The following is a 26477-nucleotide window of genomic DNA, read 5'->3' on the forward strand; positions in this document are numbered from 1 at the left end:
ATATAAGTTTTTAAACAAAGCAAATCGCTTGAAAAAAGCAAGACAAACAAATACTCATAATAAACAAATACAACGAAGAAGCGCTCAGAGTTTGAGCGAAAAACAGTTAACTAGAGATTATGATGAACTTTCCTGACGTCATCCATATCGATTTTCTTTAAAATTTCATTTCATTTCAATTCGCTTAGTGGGATTGATCAATAACAAGCGCTGGATACGAACTGTCGCTTGTCATTGGTTAACTCGCTGGCGATTTTCGTCTTTGCGCGTTGCGTCTTTAAGAGATATACTAATTTCCAATATGAACAAATCGATTAATTCATTTTAATAAGTCAGGTAGCTGACATGAAAATTGTTATTAGAAATTACATATCCAATCGATAAAACGCAAGGCTATTGTGATACGGCCAACCGAGGAAATAAATAAACTCCTTACAAAATAACAACGCATACAAACACAAAAAGATATAACACTTATCTATATTACAAAAGAATTACAAAAGAATAACTCACCTCGTATAAGATTAAACAGTATTAAAAACGTATACAATAATCACGCTCAAGTGAGTCTCATTTTCCATTAACTTAGTCACAAGCAGCGTCTAAGCGCGGAACCAACTGTTATTTATACATTTCTGTGTGTATTTTTTTTCTAATAAGTCTCACTATGTCTGAGATTGTATCAAAGACGATATTGTTTGTTTGTATGTATTTTGTGTTAGTAAACACCGAAGATTCCATCAACGAGGATCACGAGGTTGTTATGAATGCCGAGTATGATTTTAAGCTAAAATGGCGAATTGATGGTGGAGACATTCTCCTTGAAATCAGTGCCGATACGATGGGATATGTCGCCATTGGCTTTTCTCCTAACGGTGGAATGCCCGGATCGGATATCGTGATCGGATGGGTCAGAAATGGTCAACCATATTTGTCTGTAAGTTGATTAAATATCTTGAAAATTATTTTGTTTTTCTCAAACACATTGCATAATTGTACCAGAAGGTCCACTGAATAACTTCAAGGATAACTCCAGAATAAACAAACCGATATCTATTTGATCTTTTTTTAAACTCTTATAGCCTAAGCTTCACATTTTTCCATGTATGCCTCGTAACATTATTTACAACAATTGAATACTGTTACTGAAAACAAGTTTGAATTGACCAATAGAGTACCAGTAATGTTTTAGCCAAGTCAATGACAATTTTCATAGCATTGGATTTTTCAAAACAAAAATATGACACTTTATTATCTACTCAATATTCAAATTATTATAACTGTAGTTTCTTAGTTTTGTCTGTTGTTGCATCGAGATCATTCAACTTCATCAACGATATTTTTGGTATATAATATCCTTTTCTTGGTTCTCATTTGCATAAGGGCGCGTACACGCCATACGCAAGTAAGTTGACCAATTACAAGCGACATTATTTTGCTTGTTATTAATAAAGTCAATTCGATTGCGCTTACGATACTGTACGTGATCTAATTGCGTTGCGTCCTAGCCCGAGATTAACCCAAGATTTACAAGATGTGAAAAAAAGTAGTTGGCTTTTCATAATTCGTTATCATTCTTATATTTAGGACCGTTATGCAACTGAATATGCAAAACCGGAAGCGGATACATCTCAGGATTATACTCTTCTGTATGGACGTGAAGAAGGAGGTCGAACAACAGTTGGATTTAGACGGGCATTGAATACATGCGACGACAAGGATAACGTAATAAATGTACGAATACTCATTACTTGTCATTATTCTTTAACTAAGGTCAAGAACTTTTGATGACCTATAACCCACCAGACCTGTATCTAAATACAGATTTCCATTTTTAAAGTGGGCCAATACAATTTCTTGAATCTTGAAGCTTGAATCCTGAAGAATTAAAGTTATGTGGTCCCTCAAAATCATGAAAAATAAACATGTCTAAAATCAGACTTTGAATAGGCCATTTTGCAATTTTAATCTAAGTTTAATAAAGTTATTTACTTTTATAGAAAAAACGAACAAAGTAATAATTTCATTTTCGTTTATTCAAATTTAACAAAAAACTTGGCTGGCAGCCAATTTAATATTTTTGCTTTAAAGATGTATTGTCTCTTTGACTAATTCCTAAAAAATTTTTTTTTTAATATTTCGAAAAAAAGTGGGTCATTTTAAAGTATCATAATAGTTATTAACTTTCACTAAAAATTTGTCGAAAAGAAAATTATTTAACTGAAATACAGACATACTTTTGTTCAAAAAATAACTTTGACTTCCAGTCAAAGTTTTCGATCAAAACATATTTCATAATGCAACGCGCTTGTTTGGCTACTCTGTATGCATAATCATAAAACTTCCTTGCGACGATCTGTGTGAAAACACCTTCTCAAACCGTGACGAGTTGTTAGCATCATGCATAATGCATACTCATGGTTTGAAATCTTTTCCAGCAAAATGTAATCAAATTAATTTACCGGTTAATTACGTAAACTTGATGTTTTTGGCCCGAATTTTCGACTTAAAGTGAATAACTTTAATATTACTTTGATATGGCCAATTTAAATCTAGAATATTTTGACCTTCATTTTTTTGTGTTTCAAGGGACAATACATCTTTAAATTACAGGTTTTTTTTCAGGTAAATATTTTTTTTGACGATTCAGTGTTTGGTCATAGTGAATAAACATCAAAATGGCATATTCAACAAACAAGTATTATTCAGGGGTACAATATTTATTTTTAAGTGAGGTAATTCAGTTCAAGTCCCTGTACTGTAGTAAAGATTATCGTCGCCACAGATCGACAGTTTTTGTTATCAACTACATGTACAAAAGATAACGATAATTGAAAGACAATTTTTCCTGTTGTCGTGTTTTGAATTTACATCTGTACAAAAGGAAATTGGTTCAATGGGTATGGATAAATAGGTAGCATGCACTGCAGACGCCTTTGTGTCCATTTTTTTTTGTACCCGAGCGGTTTTGAATAATTATCTATAGCTTTACAATTTGGTTATACAATTGGTTTTCACAATATTAGTTTTGCTTACAAAATTTCGAACTTTCATTATAATGCTTCTTTACTTATTAAACCTTGGTTCCCACTAGAGTTTTGCTCATATATTTGGAACTGTCATTGTAATGCTCTTTTACTTATTAAACCTTGTTTCCCACTAGAGCTTTGCTTTTATAATGCTTCTTTACTTATTGAAACTTGGTTTCCACTAGACACACAACGTAAAGGCGTTAATATAAGCGCAATTTGACCAATCACAAGCGATGGATTATCCGAACTTTCATTTGTCATTGGTCACTCGCTCGCATTGCGTTTATGTCGTTTGTTACGTCCTCCTGGTAAGGAACCAAGCTTACTAACGTATTTTTCTTTATTATTTATCCTAGGATGACACACTTAGAGTCATTTGGGCCGTGAATAACATGGATCCTGTCAATTCTGACGACATCATCTACCACGGCACGTCACGTGGAGTGCGATCAATCCTACTGCTTAGTTCTCAAGAAGCTGACTTCGACTTTCCCGAAGAATACAACTATTTTGATGGATTTATGCCAAACGTATTTATACTTTTCTAAAGCTCTGTTTACACTATCAAACTCTATGTGACAAAAAAATGTTCTCATAATTATATGGACATGATGATGTCATATCACTACCATATTTGTGCATATCACTACCATATTTGTGCATATCACTACCATATTTGTGCATATCACTACCATATTTGTGCATATCACTACCATATTTGTGCATATCACTACCATATTTGTGCATATCACTACCATATTTGTGCATATCACTACCACATTTCGGAATACATCTCACTTTTTTTTCACTAGTTTGATAATGTAGACAGAGCTTTACTTTCTTTTGTTTGCCCATGATATTGGTAGTAAACATAAACAGAATGGGAACGGTTAAACAATAATAAAAAAAAACCGAGAGAATCTATAGCCTTTTCTTTATGTTTTTCATATAATTTATTTTAGGTGACAGTACCCGACGATAGCGATACAACATACTTGTGTTTTTCTTTACCTGTTCCAAAATTTGACAGCCCAGTACATATTTTCCGGGTAAGTTCCAGGCCTTATGAATTTTATAAACAGAATAAAGTTTACTTTTAGAATACATTTAAACATAAGTTATGTGTCAACATATTCTGTAGTAACTAATTAAAACTATACGGAACCATTTTCCCCGATATGATAATACTCAATATAAAGAATGCAACAGAGGGCGTGCTATTTATTATTTCGGCCCATATTGAAGATAGAGATAACTCGAGATTTTAATTAGTATTTGTAACGTCACCATCGATTTTTTATAAAATTCAACGATAATAATAAGTTTGGACGCTGCAAAAAAACAAAGCACGTGATGTCGGGCAATAGGCTTCTGACGACAAGAAGTAGGCCTACACATTAACGACAATCAGCTAAATTCATTCGTAGGCCTACTTTACTTTACTGACTTGTTACAACAGCGAAACTTACACTGGTCTCCCGTGATGTGCTCGAATAAACCCCGAGTAGTCCTACAAATCTTTCTCCGTATTTATGCCGTTTATGCATGACGTCATTCTATTTTAATCATGCATAGAGGCTATCGGTAAGTGGAAAACCATGTAGCTTGTCCCACGTAGAATCTGTATCTATCCCGAGCGCGGAAACCGCAAGTCCGTTCTCACACAAGTCACAAGTCACAAATCAGTTTATTTGATCCAAAAGAAAAAAAAAATAATACAAAGCAAAAAATATACAAAAGGACCAGGGAGACTTCCATTAAGGCCAAAAGCCGCATGCATGGAAGCCACCCGAACATTTTAAATAATATATAATTCTCATGTATATAATATAATTAAAAAAATTAACAAATCATAACATTAACAGAATCATATCAGAACAGCTACAACCCATCTCTATTACATATATAACAATTTTGGATATAACATACATCATATTCTGAAATAAAATTATTTTTTAAATATGTAGAAAAACCTTTCAAAGAATGTGTATTTACCTTTTCAGTAATCAAATTTACAGTATTGTTAATTAATAAAGGTAGGCTATACCTAATACACTTCTTTGCAAACTCATGATTGACCCTCACAACATGAAAGTTGTCTTTAATACGTGTGTTATACGAATGTAAAGCTGAATTTAGTTCTAAAGAAAACCTTTGAAAATAATCAGGTAACATATTATTTGAATATTTATAGTAAAATTTTAATTGGCATAGTTTATGAATATCACATACATTTAGAAATCTGAATTTTTTAAAAAGAGGTTCAGAATGGGCATTGTATTTACTTTGAGTAATAATACGTAAGGCTTTTTTCTGCAATATTGTTACTCTTTTACAAACATAACCCCAAAGCAGTATACCATAATTTATGTGTGAAACAACTAAAGAGTTATATAAAATATTCATAACATTTGCTGGGATAAAGCGCTTGAGTTTATTTAAAATGCCAATAGTTTTGGAAATCTTATTTGAAATATAATCACCATGGCTATTCCAATTTAGATGTTCATTAATTATTATACCAAGGAAGTTGAAATTATGAACCCGCTGAATCTTAACATTGTCAATTTCTATATCCAACGTATCAACACGACGTTTACTCATATGAAATATCATATACTTCGACTTCAATACATTTAAAGATAATTTGTTTAATTTAAGCCATTCACTAACTTTATCAAGTTCAATGTTGAGAATGTTGTTAATTGGATTACATGTCCTGAGGGTACTTAAAAGTGTTGTATCGTCTGCATATATTATAGTTTTAAAAATAGTGCTAACGTTTGCGATATCGTTTATGTATATGATAAACAAAAGCGGACCCAGTATTGATCCTTGTGGAACACCTGTAGTTATCTGTAAAATATCAGATTGAGTTCCATTAATGTCCACATATTGTTTACGATTCGTTAAATAATCCTTCATAAGATTAAGTGAATTCGAATGAAGGCCATAATGATTCAATTTATGCAACATTATTTTATGATCCAATGTATCAAATGCTTTTGATAGGTCCAAATATATGTTAATTGGTATTTCATAATTGTCCATGTCTTGAATAACTTTATCTACAAGCTCAAGTGCAGCTAATTCCGTAGAATGGCCTGACCGAAAACCATATTGGCTGCTGTAAAATAATTTATTTATTTGAAAGTGCAAATATAATTGGTTGTAAATTACTTTTTCAAAAATTTTGGATATTGCAGGGAGCAACGAAATTGGACGATAATTTGTAAAACAGGAGTTATCACCATTTTTAAACAAAGGTATAACTCTGGCTATTTTCAGTTTATCAGGAAAAATCCCTGTGTTTATCATTTGATTTATAATTATTGTGAGTGGTTTGATTATAATTGATTTAATTGATTTAATTAATTTCGTTGATAAACCATCCCAACCACAACTTGACTTTGATTTTAATTTATCTATAATTTCCAAAACTGTATCTTCATTTACATTTTCAAAATTAAAGTTATCTGTTTTATTTGAAAGAAAATGTTCAAAAGATTTGTTACAGCTGTCAGTATTGATTTTATTTGCAAGGTTTGGGCCAATATTTGTGAAATATAAATTAAATTGATTTGCTATTTCTAATTGATTTGTTATTGATCGATCATCATCTTTAAATAATTCAGGAAACTGTCTACAATTTTTTGTTTTATTTAGAACATCATTTATGGTTGACCATGTTTTACGAACGTCATCTTTACATTTGGAAAAGCATGATTCATAATACATTTTTTTAGCTGTCCTAATATTACATTTAAGAATGTTGTTATATGTTTTAAGATTTATTTTTAATGTATCATGCTCATTTGATGTTATTGGTGTTCTTTTTAATTTTAGGTGTAATTTATCCCTAAACTTGATAGATTTGATTATTCCACTAGTAATCCAATTTGATTTTTTGTGTTTATGTTTATTAAATTTTACAATTTTATAAGGCATACATTTATTTTTAGCAGTCGTTATAAGATTATTCATGATATTATAATTTCTGTTGGGGTTTGTAGCAGGGTCATGATCTAATTTTAAAAGTATGTCAGAGTTTTCTATTTCATTAACAAATTTGATGATGTCACTATGATTATAACTTTTAACATGGTGAACAGGATTTGCTTTTTTAAGATATGTATTTAGTATATCAAGACATAGAAAATAAGGTTGATGGTCACTGAATTTCTTAATCATAATACCAGAATTAGCACTATTTGATGATCAGAGTATCGATCAGAGTTCCACTTCGGTTTGAAAATCTAGTTGGCAATGTGATATAGGGGAAATAACTGAAACTTGTCAATGTATCAAAAAAATTACTAAAACATTCTTTTTCATTTATTTTAAGTAGATTAATGTTTGTGTCTCCAGTTATAATAATCTCTTGATTGAGTTTGTCAAAACGTGTAAGTTCAGGGACCAACTCCTGTATAATCCTATTGTAATTTTCATTTAGATCTTTAGGTGGGCGATATATATTACCAAGGAGTATGTTTTTCACCAAATTATTCCCTGTTATTTCAAGAAATTGACCTTCCCATTCAGTAGAATGAACAACACTTGATTTCATAGTGTAATTAAAATCTTTATGTAGGTATATAATCAAACCCCCTTTTGAGCTACACGATTTACCCTGTGAAATACATACATAAAGTTCAATTTGTGAAGTATCGGCAGTGTCACTCAACCATGACTCTTGTATACAAATAGCAGAAAAATAAAACTGTTTAGTTGCTAAATCATTTAAAAATACAACTAATTCATTGAATTTAGCATGTATTGATTGGATATTCGTGCTAAGTATACAGAAATTGTTTTTTCGTAACTCAAGAAAATTCAACATAGAATCACAATCATAATATGGAGAGTGTTTAAGTAACTGAACTGGATTATCACTTAAATCATTTTCATCAAGACACAAAATGTTTTGTAGAGAGTTACCATCTACACCACCATAGTTTTGCAATATTGAATTATCAAGTGTATTCATCATTAAACTGTATAAAACTTAAATATATTGACATCCCAAAATACATAACTATGTTTGGGTCTAAATAATCTAGAACATTTCTGTAAGGCATAACAAAAAAAAAGAAAAAAAAGGTGAAACATCAGAAAAGATTTATAAAAACAAAATAAATTTTCCAACTTGTATCGCCTTATCTAAAGGTCAACCAGCTCATATTGTTAGTTATAGAATGTCAATCATTGTTATATATTTATAGTTCAAGCTTTTAAATCGTTTAGGTTCCGAGATAGATCTAGTTGATTACTGATGGTAAGTTTTTTTCATGCCGTTGGTAAGAATAAAGATCTTGCCGTCAAGTGTCCATGTAGATTTAATGAACTTCGCATATTTGGTTTTTATGACTCGTAATAGCTCCGAGCGTTTCAGGGTCAGATTCTCATGTATGAAGTATTTAGTCCCTTTAAATTGCTTCTTTGCATTAAATACTTCTCTTCTTTTGTTGTAGTTTGAGAATTTAATGATAACACGTCTAGGTTTGTTAGCGTCTGAGCCCTTACTTTGTCCTAGTCTATGAGTTCTATCTATGTCGGCAATTCCAACGCTGACATTAAGCTTTTCTTGAAGCAGATTGATAATCTTGGTGAGCTTACCAATTAGATGTTCTTGTACGGAATTTGATACAGCTGCAGCAATGTTCTTCATAAATGTGGAGTCAGGTGCTAAGCATTTCGTAAGCTCTAAGTCGATCAGTTCTTTAATTTCTGTTTTTTCAGTAGGCCCAATGGATTCTGCTTGGTTTCCAGATCCGCCGGAGTCAGCTACGTTTTCTCCGGAATCTTTAGGAGTCGGTTTTTTCTTACTACCACCAGCCATCATCAGTGTAATTGTAATAATGAAATGGGCAGGTGGACGGCTTGGGCTTGAGAGTGTAGTAATCTGATTGGTTGGTATCTAACAATAGGAGCCGGGAGAGCTACGTTTAGGCACGTCCGTTCGCCATGGCTGCTAATTCACAAAAAAAAAAATAAATGTATGTAATGGTAAGGAATAATTACATAGATTGATATTATGTTTATTACCGTTACCGCTCGATCGCCTGTGTAAATTGGCCTTTACGGTGTGTACACTGGCGCCATCATAGGAACTGTATACATTGGTCAGGGTGCAAATGTATTTATGAATGCTTCCTTTTTTTCCAGGCCGAAACTATCGTTCAAGAGGGGCATGAGTCGTTGGTTCATCATTTACTGGTGTACAGTTGTCAAGGTACAACCACGAACTGGACCGGTGACTGTTATGATTCAGCTAACATGCCAACGGACTTGCGAGATTGTGACCGTTTACTATACGGATGGGCTGTCGGTGCCCAGGTAAGTAATTCATCTAATAATCAATGGCGGATCCAGAAAATAGAGGGACGGGGGGAAGGAGGAGGGGATGTATAGGTATAAACATGTAATATGCATAAATAGTAAAATGAAATCAGAATTCAACTCAAGCCATAAGCAAAAATTAATGTTAGTTATTCCTTAAAGCTTGGTTCCCACTAGAGACGTACGCGCAACGCAAGCGAGTTGACCAATGACATGCCACTGTTCGAATCATCCATCACTTGTGATTGGTCAAATCAATTACGTTACGTCTTTGCGTTGCGTCGCTAGTGGGAACTAATCTTAAGGTTGGTTTCCACTCAAGCGACGCAACATAAGGACTTAAGCGCAACGCACGCAAGTTGACCAATCATAAGCAATGGATTATTTGAACTGCCGCTTGTCATTGGTCAACTCGGTTGTGTTGCATCTCGTCCTTGCGTTACGTTCTATAGAGTTGGAACCATGGTTTAGTGGGAACCAACTTTTATACGATTATGAAATTCATTTTCTGTACCTTATTTTCGTCTGTATTATAGCCATTGAACTATCCTGAGCATGTTGGAATTTCTCTTGGCAAAGAAGGCGACCCCACCGTGATTTTTGTACAGATTCATTACGACAACCCAGGCCTTTCCCCAGGTATTTATCATAACTATTTTTTGTTATCGAAACATCATTTTAACATCTGTTCCCATATGATCGCCAGATATTGCAAACTTACCTCGTCTGAAATTTTCAATTTTCACCACCCACCCCATTTATCCAGCACATCGTCATATTTTATATTAATAAATATTTAAAGCATTGCTTCGTCTGTTTTTAACCTCCCGCTACGGCCTTGCTGACCATAGGCCTCTCTAACCAACAAGAACCCGGCAACAACGAACCCCGTTTCTCTACTTTCACACAGATTTCCACGACAACTCTGGCGTGAGGTTTTTCTACACGCCTATGCTTCGTGAGTACGACGCAGCTGTTTGGGAAATAGGCGAGGCTGTCACAGAGCTGCAAGCTATTCCAGCAAATGAAAATTTATTTAAAACATTTTCGTTTTGTTATGCGGATTGTACAAGAGAGGTAATATTAAAATCAGGTCCTTATCTTAAGTGCAAAACTGGTAAATATTATATTATTATCTTCAATAAATAAGAATAATTATAGTATTGTATTACCCGCGCTCCACATTGCATTGTGGGTAGGGGAACGAGTTTGTTCGGAAATTATTAGATATGTGGCCTAATGTATACTCTGATGTTATGCGCAGTTACATTAAAATTATGTACAGACAACGAAATCTAGATTATAGGCAGGTACCGGTATCTAGTCTGACCACAATATTAATTAAAAAAAAATCCCTTCTGAATGATCAATTAACGTTTCAAACTTTTTTTTATTTTACTATATAAGGTATTGAACGAGGACATCAAAATATTCTTCGTGTTTTTACATTCTCATCTGGCAGGTAATAATCAATCATGTTCTACTGTTATGATTATGATAAACAAATCAAAGCTTACGTCACGAAATATCTACATCTACATCTTTAAAAAGTGCACAAGAGTATTTTGTTTATAGTCCTTACCCGTTCTACCAGCAGAGCCATGAAGCGAGCGAGTTAGTGGCGTATTCATTGACTTTTTCTTGTGCACTTAGGTAGGCAAATGAGCCTCCAGCATTACCGAAATGGAAGTTTGATTGACGACATGGCAAGGGACGACAACTATGATTTCAACCAACAAGATACTCGTGTTTTGAGGCCAGAAAGAGTGTTTAAGCCGGTGAGATAAACATCATTCTCCTAGCCCTATAGTTAGTATGTTCCCCTCGGGGCCTGTTTCTGCTGCAACTGATCAAAATACGGTATAAAATACACCGTAATTACTATTTTTCAGTACACCGTTTCTACTAAAAATATTTCTTGGGTGGTCGTCTTAAAATTCATCCTTTTTAACTGCCATTCGTGAGCCGGAAGTCTGTGACATACGTATATTGAGCGTGCGCTCTGTAATTCCACTCTGGAGTAATCCCCGTTCGGAACATTGCTATTTTTTTATGTCGACAAAATTAGTATGTGAATTTTGTCGTCTTCTTTTGACAGGGTGACGAGTTCGTGTTGACGTGTGGATATAACACAGTAGGCAGAGACGATATTACATTTGTGAGTAATTTGGTTCTCACTTTAATAACGTAAGCCCAACGCAAGTAATTTGACAAATCATGACGCGCGATATATTTATCGCGTCGTGATTGGTAAAAAATCTATGTTACGTAACTATCGTCATAAACACTCTTGAGAATCTGATTGGTTGCTCTTTTTTTGGATATCACAAGTACTGTACATAGACATACGAATAATACGCATGCGCATAAACTTTTTTCTTAGGGTAAAATAGGATTTAATGAAGAGGATGGTACAGTATTTTACGAGGACGTTTTGATTACAAATAATTCCACTTCTTAATTTAATCCTGCACCACACCTTTCTAACCATTAGGATTAAAATATACTGCGTCGATTCTAGTTATTTACCTCTACCAGTTACAGGCCTACTTTTAATTTTACTTTTTATTTTATATTTTTAATTTTAATTTTGTGGCATGGCATTTATTCTTTCCCATATTCCCTATACATGGACATATAAATAATTTGCATGCGCATAAACTCAAAAATCAAATAATAAGATTTAAACTAGTATTCATTTTAAGTCTGTTCCATTACGAATGTATCGTCACGAATATTCTGAATTCTGATTGGCCGGCTGCGCGCTTTTTTCCGCAGACAAAAAGTACTGTAGATGGAAACTTAATATTAATAATATTTATTCGGCAAAAGTTCTTAAAAGTACGTTTTACATTTCATCATGCAAGGAGCAAGTAATAGGCATGAGCCTAAACAGAAAACTGCTCTTACTCCATCGAATTTTCAATACGCATGCGCATAAACTTTTCTAGTCTAAAAGGATATAAACTACTATATATAATAATAATAATAATAATAATAAGCTTTTATGTTCATTTTTTAGGGTGGATTGGGAACGTATGATGAGATGTGCTTAGCATACGTTTTTTTCTATCCAAAACAAGCAAATGCTGGATCCTGTCTCTCCACTCCTGACGTAGCTGATGTCTTTACTATATTGAACCTGTAAATATACTGATATCTAAAACTTAAGCATATACCAGTACATGTTAATATATCCTAACCACACCTTCACTAACAGTGTTAGTGAGGAGTTAAATAAATTAATAAAAAATAAATAACTACATGGCACATATGAATTTTAAAAGTAACAACATGATGGATGTTCGTTAGTTTGGTGTGTCCACGAAGGAACCATGCCTAACCGTCTCTTTTGTTTAATCTAATTATCTCGTCAGCACACAGAGAACATTCACTATCAAATAGCATTGTCAGCACACAGAGAACATTCACTATCAAATAGCATTGTCAGCACACAGAGAACATTCACTATCAAATAGCATTGTCAGCACACAGAGAACATTCACTATCAAATAGCATTGTCAGCACACAGAGAACATTCACTATCAAATAGCATTGTCAGCACACAGAGAACATTCACTATCAAATAGCATTGTCAGCACACAGAGAACATTCACTATCAAATAGCATTGTCAGCACACAGAGAACATTCACTATCAAATAGCATTGTCAGCACACAGAGAACATTCACTATCAAATAGCATTGTCAGCACACAGAGAACATTCACTATCAAATAGCATTGTCAGCACACAGAGAACATTCACTATCAAATAGCATTACATTAAGTTTTATCTAAACCTTACACTATCAAACAAACCCTGACAAAAAAAAAAAGCGATGTGCCCATATATAGACATGATGATGTCATATTACTACCATATTTGGGCATATCACTACTATATTTAGGAACATAACAATTTTTGATAGTGTAGACAGAGCTTTAATTACTAATTACAGTGGATGTGTTCCGGGTGATGATGTGTGTGCATACGCCAGTCTAGCACAAATGGACCCAGTCGTTTTAAGAGATGGCTTGTACAACGTGGCGAACACTGCCAACCGCAACAGCTACTGCAGAGACCCGGATTTCAACCCGATTCCTGTAAGTTTGTTACATTTCTGAAATACCCACTCTTAAGCCATGGTTCACACTAGGACGCAACCCAATGACGTAAGCGCAACTCTAAAGTAATTTGACCAATCACGACGTGATTAATGATGATAGATCGCGTCGTGATTACTCGAATGTGTTGCACTTAAGCTTGCTTCCCACTAGGACGCAACGCAAGGACGGAAGCACAACGTAAGTAACTTGACCAATCACAAGCGATGGATTTTCTGATGAACTGTCACTTGCCCCGATTGCATTGCGTCCAAGTGGGAACATGGCTAAAAAGGGGTTAGTGCTATAATTTATGGTAGCAATCTTCCCCATGAATAGTAGAGGTCGAACAAACGGTAAAACAAGATATTATATATGCCTACCTCACTTACTATTGAATGAACAACTAATTAGGCCTACTATCAATATTTAATTTCAGGGTGTGGGACTTTACAAAGATTTTCCTGCTTGGTTCAGTGTATACGATCGCATCGATGATGCAAATGACGTGTGCAGCAGTGGGACAGGGACGACTATGGCAACAGGGAGTAGTGTTTCAGTCATACCTGCAGGATTGATAGTGTTGCTGATGTTCAGTCTTGTAACCAAGCTGATATTACGGCAATAAAATAACAAAATATATCGTTTATAATGGTTTTATATCAGTTTTATAATGTTTGGTTCTCACTAGCGCTAGAGACGCAACACAAGGAGTCGACGTAAAGCTTGGTTTCCACCAGGACGCAACCCAAGGACTAAACGCAACGTAAGCGTGTTGACCAGTGTCAAGTAACAATTCGAATTGTCCATCGCTTGTGATTGGTCAAATCACTTACGTTGCGTTACGTTCTTGCATTGCGTCGATAGTGGGAACCAAGAAGGCCGGTGATTTCATCAATCACAAGTGGATTTTTAAACTGTCGCTTGTCGTTAGTCAACTCGCTTTCGTTGCATTTACGTCCTTCCTTTGCGTCTCTAAAGCTCTGTCTACACTACCAAAAAAGTGTGATACGACATCATCATGTATATATTTGGGCACACCACATTTTTTTTTTGATAGTGTAGACAGAGCTTGAGTGGGAACCACGCTTTAAGACGAGATGAACGATGACAATTAGTTTTAGTTTTACTGTTATTCTAGGATTTCTGAAACGGGCGACGGATTTGGATGAAGAACCTATAGGCCCTAGGTTTAGAGGCCTCTGCACATTAGCGTAACAATAATGTTACCAATTTTAAAATGTATGTGTTATTACTACCTTTATTATTGATAAGATGTCAAGAATAAATATAAAGATTTATAATTTCATGGTGGCAGACAAACATGGAGCGCGAGACTCTAGCGATCCTCTCGAACCCTATTTAATATACATGTAGTTTGTACTAAATCCTTTTAACACCTTTTTTACACTGGTCAACATCTCTAATGTAATTCCTATCATTAAGTGTAAATGTTCACTTACCATATATAGACATGCGAGTCATAATATAATATATCGCATTTAATCGAAGGTTGATTAAAAAAATAAAAACATTTTTCCTTTTTAAATAAACAGTAGGCCTGTGTATGAAAAGTAAATCAGCCTATAAAATACTAATAAAAAAAATATATAATAATTAATAATTCGTAAGTATTTACATTATGATGTATATTCCTTTTCCAACCTTAACGAATATTTTACGAGCCCTATAAAGTGTCGTTTCCGGATTTGAACCCCGACTTCATCTACAAGGTGGGCGCCTTAACTATTAGACCACTAGACATTCTAAAAATGTCTACTTATTGTTTCTCGCACTTACCACCATCGTTTTTTTTCGATATATGTATGACACGCCAAAATGAATGAATAATTATTCATATTTTGTTCGTCTTAATTATAAAAGTTATATAATAACGTTATTAGCTATAGTATTGTATACATACACCGTTTATATTATTTTGTTTCTAAATAAATACAGTTTTGTAAAAAAAAAGTTTTTTTTTCCATATTTTTGTAAATTAAATAAAACTACTTTACACCGCGGTTAATCTAAAAATACCCCTATGTTGCAGTGGTATGTTCCAAATAATGCCTGGTAGAATAATTCCAGTTGTAGTCCAGTCAATCTAGTGATATTTAGAGGTAAACCCACCACAAATTGCAATAGTAACGAAACATTAATTTTTTCATTCCAAATGTAGTTTATAATGACATATTAAAAGTCACCAAAAATTGAAGCATTGGAACACATTATTTTTTACGTAATCTCAACAACTATAAAATGATTTTATTCCATAAATATTTTGGGGTAGGGGGTAACATTTATGCCCATAACTTGTGGTTTTATAATCCAATCTCAATAATCTTGATATCAATGTGTAGAATATATATTTTTTTCTAATATGCAATTTACAAAAACAAAATACAACATTTATTTATATAACTAGAGGTCAAAAGGTTATTGACCTTTTACAAAAACTCATTTTTTTTCTTTAAAAAATGATTAACTGTAATATTGTGCCATAATTGTATATGCATTTAATCAAAATTGTGTTTTATCTGTACCTATCGATATATAAAATAGCAAACATGATGTTAACTAGAAGAATGTTAAAAGTAATGATGTACTATTCTTATTGAAATTGATTCTTGATCAAATGTAATGTAAACAATTTTGGGGTAGGGGTAGCGTTTATGCCTATAATCCATTGTTTTATAATCATATGTAAATAGCTTTAGTACCAATGTGTAGATTATATATATCCTACTAATAATAAACATTAAAAAACAATTAATAACAGTTATACGTAACTAGGGGTCAAAAGGTAATTGACCTTTTACAAAAACTCAAATGTTCTTAAAATAGCGTAAAACTAAATTATGTTTATATATATTATATTTATATTTTGGAAGTATTTGGTGCAAATAATGTTTTTCTTGTACCTATTGTATCGTCATGAAATAGGAAAAATGATACTAGCTAGAAGAAAATTGAAATTCATTAGCGGTATGTACTATTGATGATTAATTAATGAGTCTTGATAATTTGGAATCAACTCATGATTTACTATAGATAGATTTTTGATAATTTTAGTATCAACGAATGTACGTAATGAGAAGTATTTTATCTTCGCAGGGTTGCGTCTTCTCTCCTCTCTTGTATATTATATACACGGATGACTGTCGGAGCAAACAGGACAATCTTTTCAAATTTGCTGACGACACTGTCTTGCTGTCTCTCCTTCAAAATTCACAGGACGGTCATGGTTCCGCATTAGATGGTTTTATCCAATTTTGTGGAAAAAAACCAAGGAACTAATTGTAGATTTTAGGAAGGAGAAAGGACGCAGCCCTCTGGTATCCCCCACAAATGACGAACCATTGTCCATTCCTTTAAATACCTAGGTACTATATTTGAGGACAATGTCAGCTGGGAATTAAATACAGAGGCAATAGTAAAGAAAGGACACCAGAGACTTTATCTGTTAAGGAAGCTGAACCATTTTAATGTCAATAAAGTAATTCTCATGGTTTTTTATAATTCCTTTATTGAGAATGTTTTAACTTTTTTCCTTTATATGCTGGTTTTTTAGTCTTAGGGTCAAAGAGAGAAACTCACTACAAAGTTGTTAACTTAAGTTCTAAATTAATAGGTTGTCAACTTCGTAGCTTGTCTTCCTTCTGTGACATGCAAACTCTAGAAAAAAAGTAGAGCTATTCTAAAAAATGTTAACCATGCCTTGTTCAGTGATTTCGAGCCCATGCCTCATGGGCGTCGCTTTCAATGCCCGGCATGTAGAACAAACTGGGAAAAAAAATCGTTTTTGCCAGTTGCCATCCGACTCTTAAATTCTTGAACTTTGACTCTTGTTATATTGTACTGTATATTGTGATATTTTTGTATATTTTGTAAGATCATTTTAATCCAGACCTTTTTATTTGAATTGCTCCGTGTGGGATGATATTGTTTAATCCTTCAAATAGAAAAGCACTCACAACTTATATGTCATCAGTATCACTTTCTTGTTCGGGTATTAGTACAGTGCAATGCCATTGCATTCACCACATGTAGTTCTAGTTACCCCTGAATGCTTCAAAGAGATACTCAGGCTCTGGCTTTAAGTCTGTGTGTAGAGGAACCATGTTTCCATCATCTGATCTTCCATCCCCAATCCTCGGTACACATATCAACCCCACTCCATTGCTAAAAGATAACTTGAACTTGAACCTGATGTTAAGTACCTTGGTTGTGGTACGATTATGAAGTTGGCGATATGTGAGGTTGTACTTGTAGATGGGATGGAGTCAAAGGCATTCCACGTTGTCCAGGTAGTCCATTGTACAGACGCACTAAACCATTTTCTCTAGCAACCACAATGTCATCCTTTGTAGCTTGTTTGCATTTGAAGACTACAGCATAATGTCAGAAATAAGTGCAATGACAAGCTTTTTTTAGAGCCACTTGTTTTCCAATTCCGAAAACTCTGGATGTTGTGTCACCAGTATCGCATGAGCAAACAGAAGGTTATCACAGATGTCTCTCAAATGTACTGTTTGAACCAGTTTGATAGTCCAGCATCTCAGCTCCAGTCTAAAGAATATCACAAGATGTTTTAAATGCTTGACTGCAGAGGAGCACTAGTAGATCCGTGTCATCGGATAATGACAGCTGTTTTCCTGTTTGCTGATTCAATGGTTTTTGTACTATCCGAAAGAACATCTGCATCAGCAGCTGCATTCACTCATTGCCATGTTGTTCAAATACTAGTTACGAAGATTTATAAATTGTTGTTTGTTACAGAAAGTGATCCTATTTTGTGGAACATGTCACTGGTAAAATGTACAGGGACACTACCACCTGACCCGCCTTACCATGTGCGCCGTCTTTGGTGGACGAGCCGCTTTCATAATTATCAAAGACTATGCAGAGCAATATTTTTTACAGATCTCTACACTATTCCATATGAATGCTGTGCAGTAGAGCACTACCATCTAAAATGTAGGCCTACTGGACATCATTCAGTGAGTTGGATGTATTAGACTTTTCAGAAGAAGTTGTTTCCACGTGGCATCATGTTGGTTTATTAGCTGAAAGTATTGTAAGTTGGTAGTTTCAAAAAGTGGTGGTGGATAACAGTCACCTCGAGTCTCCTCTGGAACTGTAGGATTGATGCACACATATGACTTTATTGCCAGGATCTTGAATACATTGGAAGACTTTCTGGCCAAAATATTCAATGCTTAATACCACATTGCTAATATTCCGAGTCACCTGCCGTAACTCCCGTGTCAATGGTATGAAGTCTCTGAGTCGTAACCAAATGGATTTTTCAATTGCCATTGTGTTCCTGACGTGTGGCCATAAGGTCTTATGTTGGCCGCTGCTGCTCTGGAGTAACGCCCTGATACTATTACAAGGCATTACATACATTTCAGCGCAGATTTGGTCTGGATGTACGCATTCCTATATTTTCTTGTCAAACCTCTTGTTTTCTTTGAGGCTTCTCATAGAAACTTTTTCAATCACCTGCAGGTCTGTTGACAATCCAGCCCAGATGGTCCGAACGTCATACAACATGGAGGTCATTGTCAAACTGCTGTTGAATATCTTTGTATTTCTACTGGTTAAAAAATACTTATACATTCCAATATAAATACTGTAACCATGGCAACACAAATGCCAACTGGAAAAATTGGAATGTAGATCATCCAGAAGCAACAGGAACGGAGATGTCACTCATCTGCATCTTGAACTGGTCATGTGTATCGCGTTGGACTGAAATGTTCACCCCAGGGAATCCCTGTGTTTACAGCGAAAACAACATTTTTAGCCAAAATTGACACATTATGTTGTGTTTTTCCGCAAAATTGACATTCTAAATAAAATGTTATGACTATAAGTTTGATATCACTGAATAGAAAATTTAATAAGCTTTCGGATGACATAAATCCCACTTGTATATAATGTATTTTAAATGGTTAAATATATGTAATTAATGGGGCATATTAATTTTGACTTAAAATGACCTTTATTGACCTCTGACCCCTTGACCCAATGCTTGGATTTTCTGTGACTTTTAGTATGTCGTTCTACAAATTATATCGAATTAAAAAATACTAGCTTTGTTACTATTGCAATTTGTGGTGGGTATATCATTAGATTGACTGGACTATTGGTGCGTCGATCGCCCATATGGAAATGTTATTACAGTCGTGTGGTTGGTAAAAGACTGACAACATTAATATTTAACGCTAAATAAAAAGTGTAATTTTGCTTATGTAGCTAGGCCTATCCTGAAGAGAGCGATTTACTAATTCTATTAATTAAAGAAGAGTGAAAGAAGGAGTTTCGAAACAGAGTTGAATTAACAACGAATACTTAAGGCAGCATGTTTGAAAAATCTTTATTGTTTACTTGTTTGTTTATATATATTTATACATATTCTTTATGTGTTGATGCTGAACGTTTTATCAACGAAGTAGTTCTGGACGAGAAATATGATTTTATTCTGAAATGGAAACTTGATGAACAAAATATAATCTTCGAAATGAGTGCAGTTACGTCAGGGTACGTCGCTATTGGCTTTTCTCCTAATGGTGGAATGCCAGGATCGGATATCGTTGTCGGATGGGTGAAAAACGGAAAAGCATTCATATCCGTAAGTTGTATTTGTGAATAACCTAACTCTTCTTGGACGATTTCTAGTCTAGTTGTTTACAGTATGAATGAATTCGCTTTTTGAATATCATTTATTTTCAAATATATAAAAATATTTAAAACTTGTTGTTTGTATACATAAATATAAAAAAAGCATAAAAACAATTAAAAAAAACACGATAATGAAAGTATATAGACAAAGGAAAACATCCTATAATAACAAATTGTCATGAGGCCTACAATAATGAAACACAGTCTATCATTTTCTACTAATCTTATAGATGTATTTTCAACAGAGTAAATTAACATATTTTCCTAAACTATTATATATATCTAACTATTCGTAATGTATTATATAGGATCGGCATGCAACCGCCTATGCCAAACCAGAGGCGGATACATCTCAGGATTACACTCTTCTGTATGGACGTGAAGAAGGTGGTCGAACGACAATTGGATTTAGCCGAGCATTGAAGACGTGCGATGACAAGGATAACGTTCTAAATGTAAGAATGCTTAGTATTTAAGCTTGGTTCCCACTAAGACGCAACGCAATGACGTAACGCAACGTAAGGGATTTGACCAATCACAAGCGATGGACTTATTCGACTGTCGCTTGTCATTGGTCAACACGCTTGCGTTGTGTTTACGTCCTTGTGTTGCGTCATAATGGGAACCAAGCTTAAGTATGTCAGTGGTATGTGATTATATATCGTGGATCTTTAACATAAGTTGGCACATAGGTTAATAAAACACGTATTCACACTGAGCCTCTTGCGCATGCGTAAACGAATTATTTACAAATATTCGTATTAATCAAACGCGAGCCTCTCAGCCGGAAGTTCTAGGTTCGTGAAGAGGATGATACAGTGTTGGTTCATGGGTGTACTTGGAAGTGCTACGAGGACGTTTAGATTAATACAAATAATTCCACTTCTTAATTTAATCCCGCAACACACCTTTCTAACCATATTAGGATTAAAATATACTGCGTCGATTTAGTTATTTATTTATTTATTTATTCACCTCTACAGACAGGCCTACTCTTCATTTTATATTTTGTTTTCATTTTGTGGCATGGCGTGAACACTTGCACTTTTTCTTCACACATTAATAATAAATATTATCATCATTGACTTTTTTCATTATTTTTTTGTAATAATTTTCTAATATCTTTTCTTTCATTGTTACAGTAAATTATTTTCAACTTTTGTAAATTAAAAATGTTCATATTTTTTCACATATTCCCTAATTTTGTGTTATCATATTCTTTTAAATGTGTCTATACTATTTGTACTTCGAAGGCAATGCAAATAATATGTACCTATCTAGTACCTATTTAGGCCTCGTGGCTCATAAGGCTGTAGCAGCAACTTCCAGTTGGTTCTATCAATGGCGATTTGTTTTGCTTCGTTCCATGTTTTCCATCCAAGTTATTAATTCTCTCTCTTTTTTCAAATGATCTCCGCCATGTTTTTTTGGGCCGTCCGACTCTCAACCTGCCTTCTGGTTTCCATGACATATCTGTCATACACTGACATTGTTTTCCATTCTCATCACATGGTCGATCTATTTCCATCTTTTGATCTTGGTCTCTTTGCTTATTATTTTTTTTTTATTTTGTATCATTACAGGATGACACTATGAGAATCATCTGGGCTGTGAACAACCTTGATCCGGAGGATTACGATGATCTTGCGTACCATGGCTCGTCCAGAGGAGTACGCTCTGTTTTACTTACTGCTGCTATAGAAAATCGAGTCGAATTACCAAATGATGCTGAGTATTTTGAAATGTTCATGCCAAACGTAAAAATAACTTGATTTCGGTTAATAATCTTCTGACAAGTACAAAAAAAAAAAAACGAAAATGAGCTAAATTAATTCCTACTTTATTTACATAAATGCATATCAGGCTTGTTGCAATAGCATTACCGGCCTCCAGATTTTACTCTCCATTTATGCCCGTTTATGCATTACGTCATTCATTAATGATTCACTCATGCATAACGGACTGTAACTAGTGCCATTACATATACACAGAAGGGAAAGACGGCTAATAGTGACAAGATTTATTTATCAAAAGAAATCCAAACTTGCAGATTTTACTTTAAGTATTTCTTTATACTGCGTAGCTTCTTCAGTCAAAGAAAGTTCTCCCCGAGGTCCCAGTTATGAACAGTGGCTGTCATTGAGAGGTATATTTTTGTTTAAACTTCAGGTTTCGGTACCGAATGATCATGACACAACCTACTGGTGTGCGTCATTCGCAGTTCCAAGATTTGAAAGGCCAGTTCACATTGTGATTGTAAGTATTGAGGTTTCTGGTAGCAAAGACAGACAGACAAGAGGCATTTAGACACAGGACGGTTTTTGATAGCATAAAGAAAACGTTCTGACTGGATAGAACGCTGAATTACATCAGCGTCTTATGCTAAAATGGTACTTTACCGTTTTCCACTAATATTTCGGTTCTGAAACACCGGCTGCACAGTCATACATTTTTCAAGAGTTTGTTTGTAAGCCAAAACACTGCAACTCCTACCAGCTGTAAGTCAGATTATTAATATTTGGAGATTTGCCAAAGCATTTTTTTTTTTTACATTCATCAAATATACCGCTAATCCTGTTTGCCATTACAGGAAATCCTGAGACCACGACCCATAATTACATTTAACATAATTTGGTATATAATCAAACACATGTAATATGATTTCTGTTTGATTTGATAGGCGGAGACAATTGTCCAAAAAGGACACGAGTATCTGGTGCATCATCTGGTAATGTACGGTTGCAAAGCTACGAACACAAGCTGGTCAAGTAGATGTAATAGTGAACGTATGCCGCCTGATTTACAGGCGTGTGATCGTACTATGATTTATGGATGGGCAATTGGTGGTGGTGTAAGTATATTACACTACAGATAAACTAAAAGAGAAACAAACAATAATTTCCATTTTGTATAGCACATTTCAACAATAATTCATGCTCAGGGCGCCGTGTATTCGATGCTTTTAAACTACATGTATGCTTCAGCTCCCTAAAGCTGGGTTTACACTATCAAACTTTATGTGACAAAAATGTGATGTGCCCATATATGGACACGTTGATGTCATATCACCACCAAATTTGGGCATATCACTACCTTGGGCACATTTGATAGTGTAGACAGAGCTTTAGGGTCTGTGCTGTTAATTCAGGCCTCTCCTCTGACATAAATCAGTGGCCATGTGAACTCCGTGCCACCTACTTAACCTACACCGTCTTAAACAGATGCACAACATGTACAAGAGCATTTTTTGTACACTGGACTGGACTGTGTTATATAAGAAAGTGGCCTACTGGAATATTTCCTATGTCTGGCAGGCGAGGAGAAATTTCATATTATATAATTATTAAATAATTTTCCACGTACTATAGCCTCTTGTCCTTCCGGAGCATGTTGGTATTTCTCTTGCCAGAAAGAGTGACCCCACTGTTATTTTCCTAGAGATGCATTATGACAATCCTGCACAATCACCAGGTAAGTCGATTTTATTTCAGAAACTGTGTAAAACTTTGAATTAAAAAAAATTGTATTCATTCAATACTTCAAAAGTGTGTTTGCAAACTCCGATTTTGCCACTGTTTGGAGAAGATTGTAAAGCCATAGACTGGGGACACTACATCCAGTCACAACCTTCTCCGAGCAATTGTGGCAAACCCAGTGGCGTAACGGCTATGAGTGCTCACTAGCTAAACCCAGGGGCCCCGGAGCTTATGGGCCCCTGAGCAGTGTCCAGAGGAAAAAGCAGGCATTAAAATATGTCGAAAAGGACTAAAAACGCCCGAAGCTCCAGCGTCGGAGGGCCACTTATAGTTCCAAAACCAGGGACCTTAGGTGTTCGAAAGGGTAGACTATAACGCTTAACACTGCAAATATTTCAACATCGTTGATTGTATCTTTAGATTTCCACGACAATTCTGGTGTCAGGCTTTACTACACTCCCACACTTCGTCAATACGAGGCAGATGTGTGGGCACTTGGAGAGAACATTACCCCCCTGCAAAGCATTCCACCCAATGAAACGTCATTCAAGACATTTGGATTTTGTTTTAGTAATTGTACAAAGAAAGTAAGACCAGTTATTAATTAAATTGCAAATAAGTCCAATGACGCGCGTTACGTCATTCTAGTAATTAATCATGCATAACGGAGTGTAACTAGCGCCATCACAGAGGCGCGTATACGGAATGCTTCAAAAGAGTTGGCCTTATTACTAAACTTTTTCACTCTTAAACAATTAAGAACGAATTTGAGTAATTTAAGAACGAATTTGAGTAATTTTCCAATAGTTTTTGCTATAGGCCTACCTTGTCTGTTTCCATTAAAGCCTATTAAAATCTAGCTACCACAATATTTTGTTTATTATTATATTTAAAGGTCTTGCAGGAGGACATTAAAGTAATGTTGGTAATGCTTCACAGTCATATTGCAGGTATGTTATCCTATCACATTTGGTACACTGTAATGGTGATCTGTTTCCTGCAGTAAAAGGTAAAAACGTAGGCAAAGTAGGCCTAACGTAAAACTTGCTTTGTGTTCTAAAATCCGAGTAGCCTATATTACAGTATTTTAAATAATGAGCTTTCGGAAAGGAATGAGATAGTGATTAACGCTACATTCATACTTTTCCGTTCGCGGAACAAAACTCTTTATATAATTTTCCATTATTTCACAACACGGCGTTGTGTCTTTCGTTCCATGAAACAGAACAAGTTGTGAATGTGGTAACTATTATTCTGCGCATGCGTATAATCCAAGTGTACTTTTTTTTATTTTTGCGTTCTTTAGCCCGGCAAATCAGTCTTCAACAATATAGTACTTTTGGTGGATTTAACGTTCGTTACCGACCCGAAAATGCTCATCTGATTCAAAACCAGAACTAAACTCGTTTGTTTTATTTACGTTCTTAGGCCGGAAAATCAGTCTTCAGCAGTATCGAGATGGAAAGTTGATCGCTGATTTGGCAATAGATGACAACTATGACTTCAACCTTCAGGAGAACAGATACTTTAAACCTGAGAAGATTATTAAAGCCGTAAGGATTTCTAGTTAGAGCTTGATTCCCATTATAGAGACGCAATAGATGGAGTATTCGAACAGTGGCTTGTCACTGGTCAACTCGCTCGCATTGCGTGACATCCTTGCGTTGCGTTGCGTCTCTAGTTGGAGCCACGCTTTTAGAGGACGAACCACGCTTAAACGATAGATGTTCAGGCGGATCCGTAGTATAATCCGGATTGAATTAAAATCATCCCGCCGTTTTTACCATTTTAGTCTACACTAGGTTCATACAGGAAACACATATAGGCCTAATATAATAATCTTTATATGCTATCGACCGTTCATTTTTACGACGCGCAAATAGTAGACTACGCGGCGCTTTTCCAGTAAAACATTTTGAACACGCTATGAGTATGCGTTGACTTGGGGTGCGTAGTAGAGATGCGCATCGTGAAAACTTCTTGCTTAAGTGTCTCATTGGTGAAAAGGCCACCGAAAATTTAAGGAAAATTTACACAGAGGAGAGGTAACGGTAAGCTGAAAACGGTAAGCTGAAAATCAAGAATCTATGTTAATCTTATGGCCCTTTACACAAAACGCTGGATGTGAGACACTGCTATGTATAGGTACCGGTGGTAGGTAGGTCATATTTGTATATTGGCATTTCTGGCTATTGTTGCAGTGTCTCGCGTTACTCTGATAAAAATAAATACATCTGATATAAGGTATGATAATGTGTATATCGAAATAATCTTTTAATGGCCAATTTCTTTTTTTTAATAGGGTGATGACTTAGTTGTGACGTGTACGTACAACACAGTGGGTAGAACTTCTATTACAACAGTAAGCCGCCTAAGATGCCTATAGATACATTACATACATAAACATTGTTCAAACACCAAACAAAAGAAACTAGAACATCTTCGAAGAAACTATTATTTCCCAATAAAAATGACATCATGATCAATAAGAAAAATAAATCGTATGCATTTTATAGTGCCTTAATTGATAAAATATTGTTTTCATCAAACACAGAATCGTGTTTTCTGTTTATAGGGCGGTGAAAGTACAAAAAATGAGATGTGTTTAGCGTATCTCCTTTATTATCCAAGGCAAACTCTTGTTGTTTCCTGCCTCTCAAATCCATCCTTACAGGCCTACTTTGATGCATTCAACATACCAGCTGGGTAGGTAAAGAAATAGATTATTGGCTTAGAATTGGTCCCAACAATAAGTTATCTTATAATGTAAGGGCGTGTGGCGCAATGTGTTGGACGTTCGACTACTACTGATCGTGAGATCGAGGTTCGAATCCAAC

General features: G+C 34.9%; 3 protein-coding genes across 3 annotated transcripts in view; 2 read left to right on the top strand and 1 right to left on the bottom strand.

Annotated features, from left to right (window-relative positions):
- The window catches only part of LOC140056278 (tRNA-dihydrouridine(20) synthase [NAD(P)+]-like), a 261899-nt gene that overhangs the window by 103641 nt on the left and 131781 nt on the right, over positions 1–26477 (bottom strand). The gene's annotated exons all lie outside the window — the stretch shown is intronic.
- Positions 556–19506, top strand: LOC140056308 (DBH-like monooxygenase protein 1 homolog). Its single transcript, XM_072101634.1, has 13 exons — positions 556–937; positions 1588–1734; positions 3389–3562; positions 3995–4081; positions 9198–9368; positions 9908–10010; positions 10282–10448; positions 10779–10833; positions 11025–11149; positions 11470–11529; positions 12394–12515; positions 13330–13474; positions 13914–19506. The coding sequence occupies exons 1-13, from the start codon at positions 668–670 to the stop codon at positions 14100–14102; spliced, it is 1815 nt and encodes a 604-aa protein (XP_071957735.1). The 5' UTR covers positions 556–667; the 3' UTR covers positions 14103–19506.
- On the top strand, positions 20004–23679 carry LOC140057124 (DBH-like monooxygenase protein 1). Its single transcript, XM_072102667.1, has 6 exons — positions 20004–20114; positions 20473–20619; positions 21748–21921; positions 22334–22420; positions 22845–23015; positions 23533–23679. The coding sequence occupies exons 1-6, from the start codon at positions 20004–20006 to the stop codon at positions 23677–23679; spliced, it is 837 nt and encodes a 278-aa protein (XP_071958768.1).

This window comes from Antedon mediterranea, chromosome 8 (genome assembly GCF_964355755.1).
Source record: "Antedon mediterranea chromosome 8, ecAntMedi1.1, whole genome shotgun sequence".
Lineage (NCBI taxonomy): Eukaryota > Metazoa > Echinodermata > Crinoidea > Comatulida > Antedonidae > Antedon > Antedon mediterranea.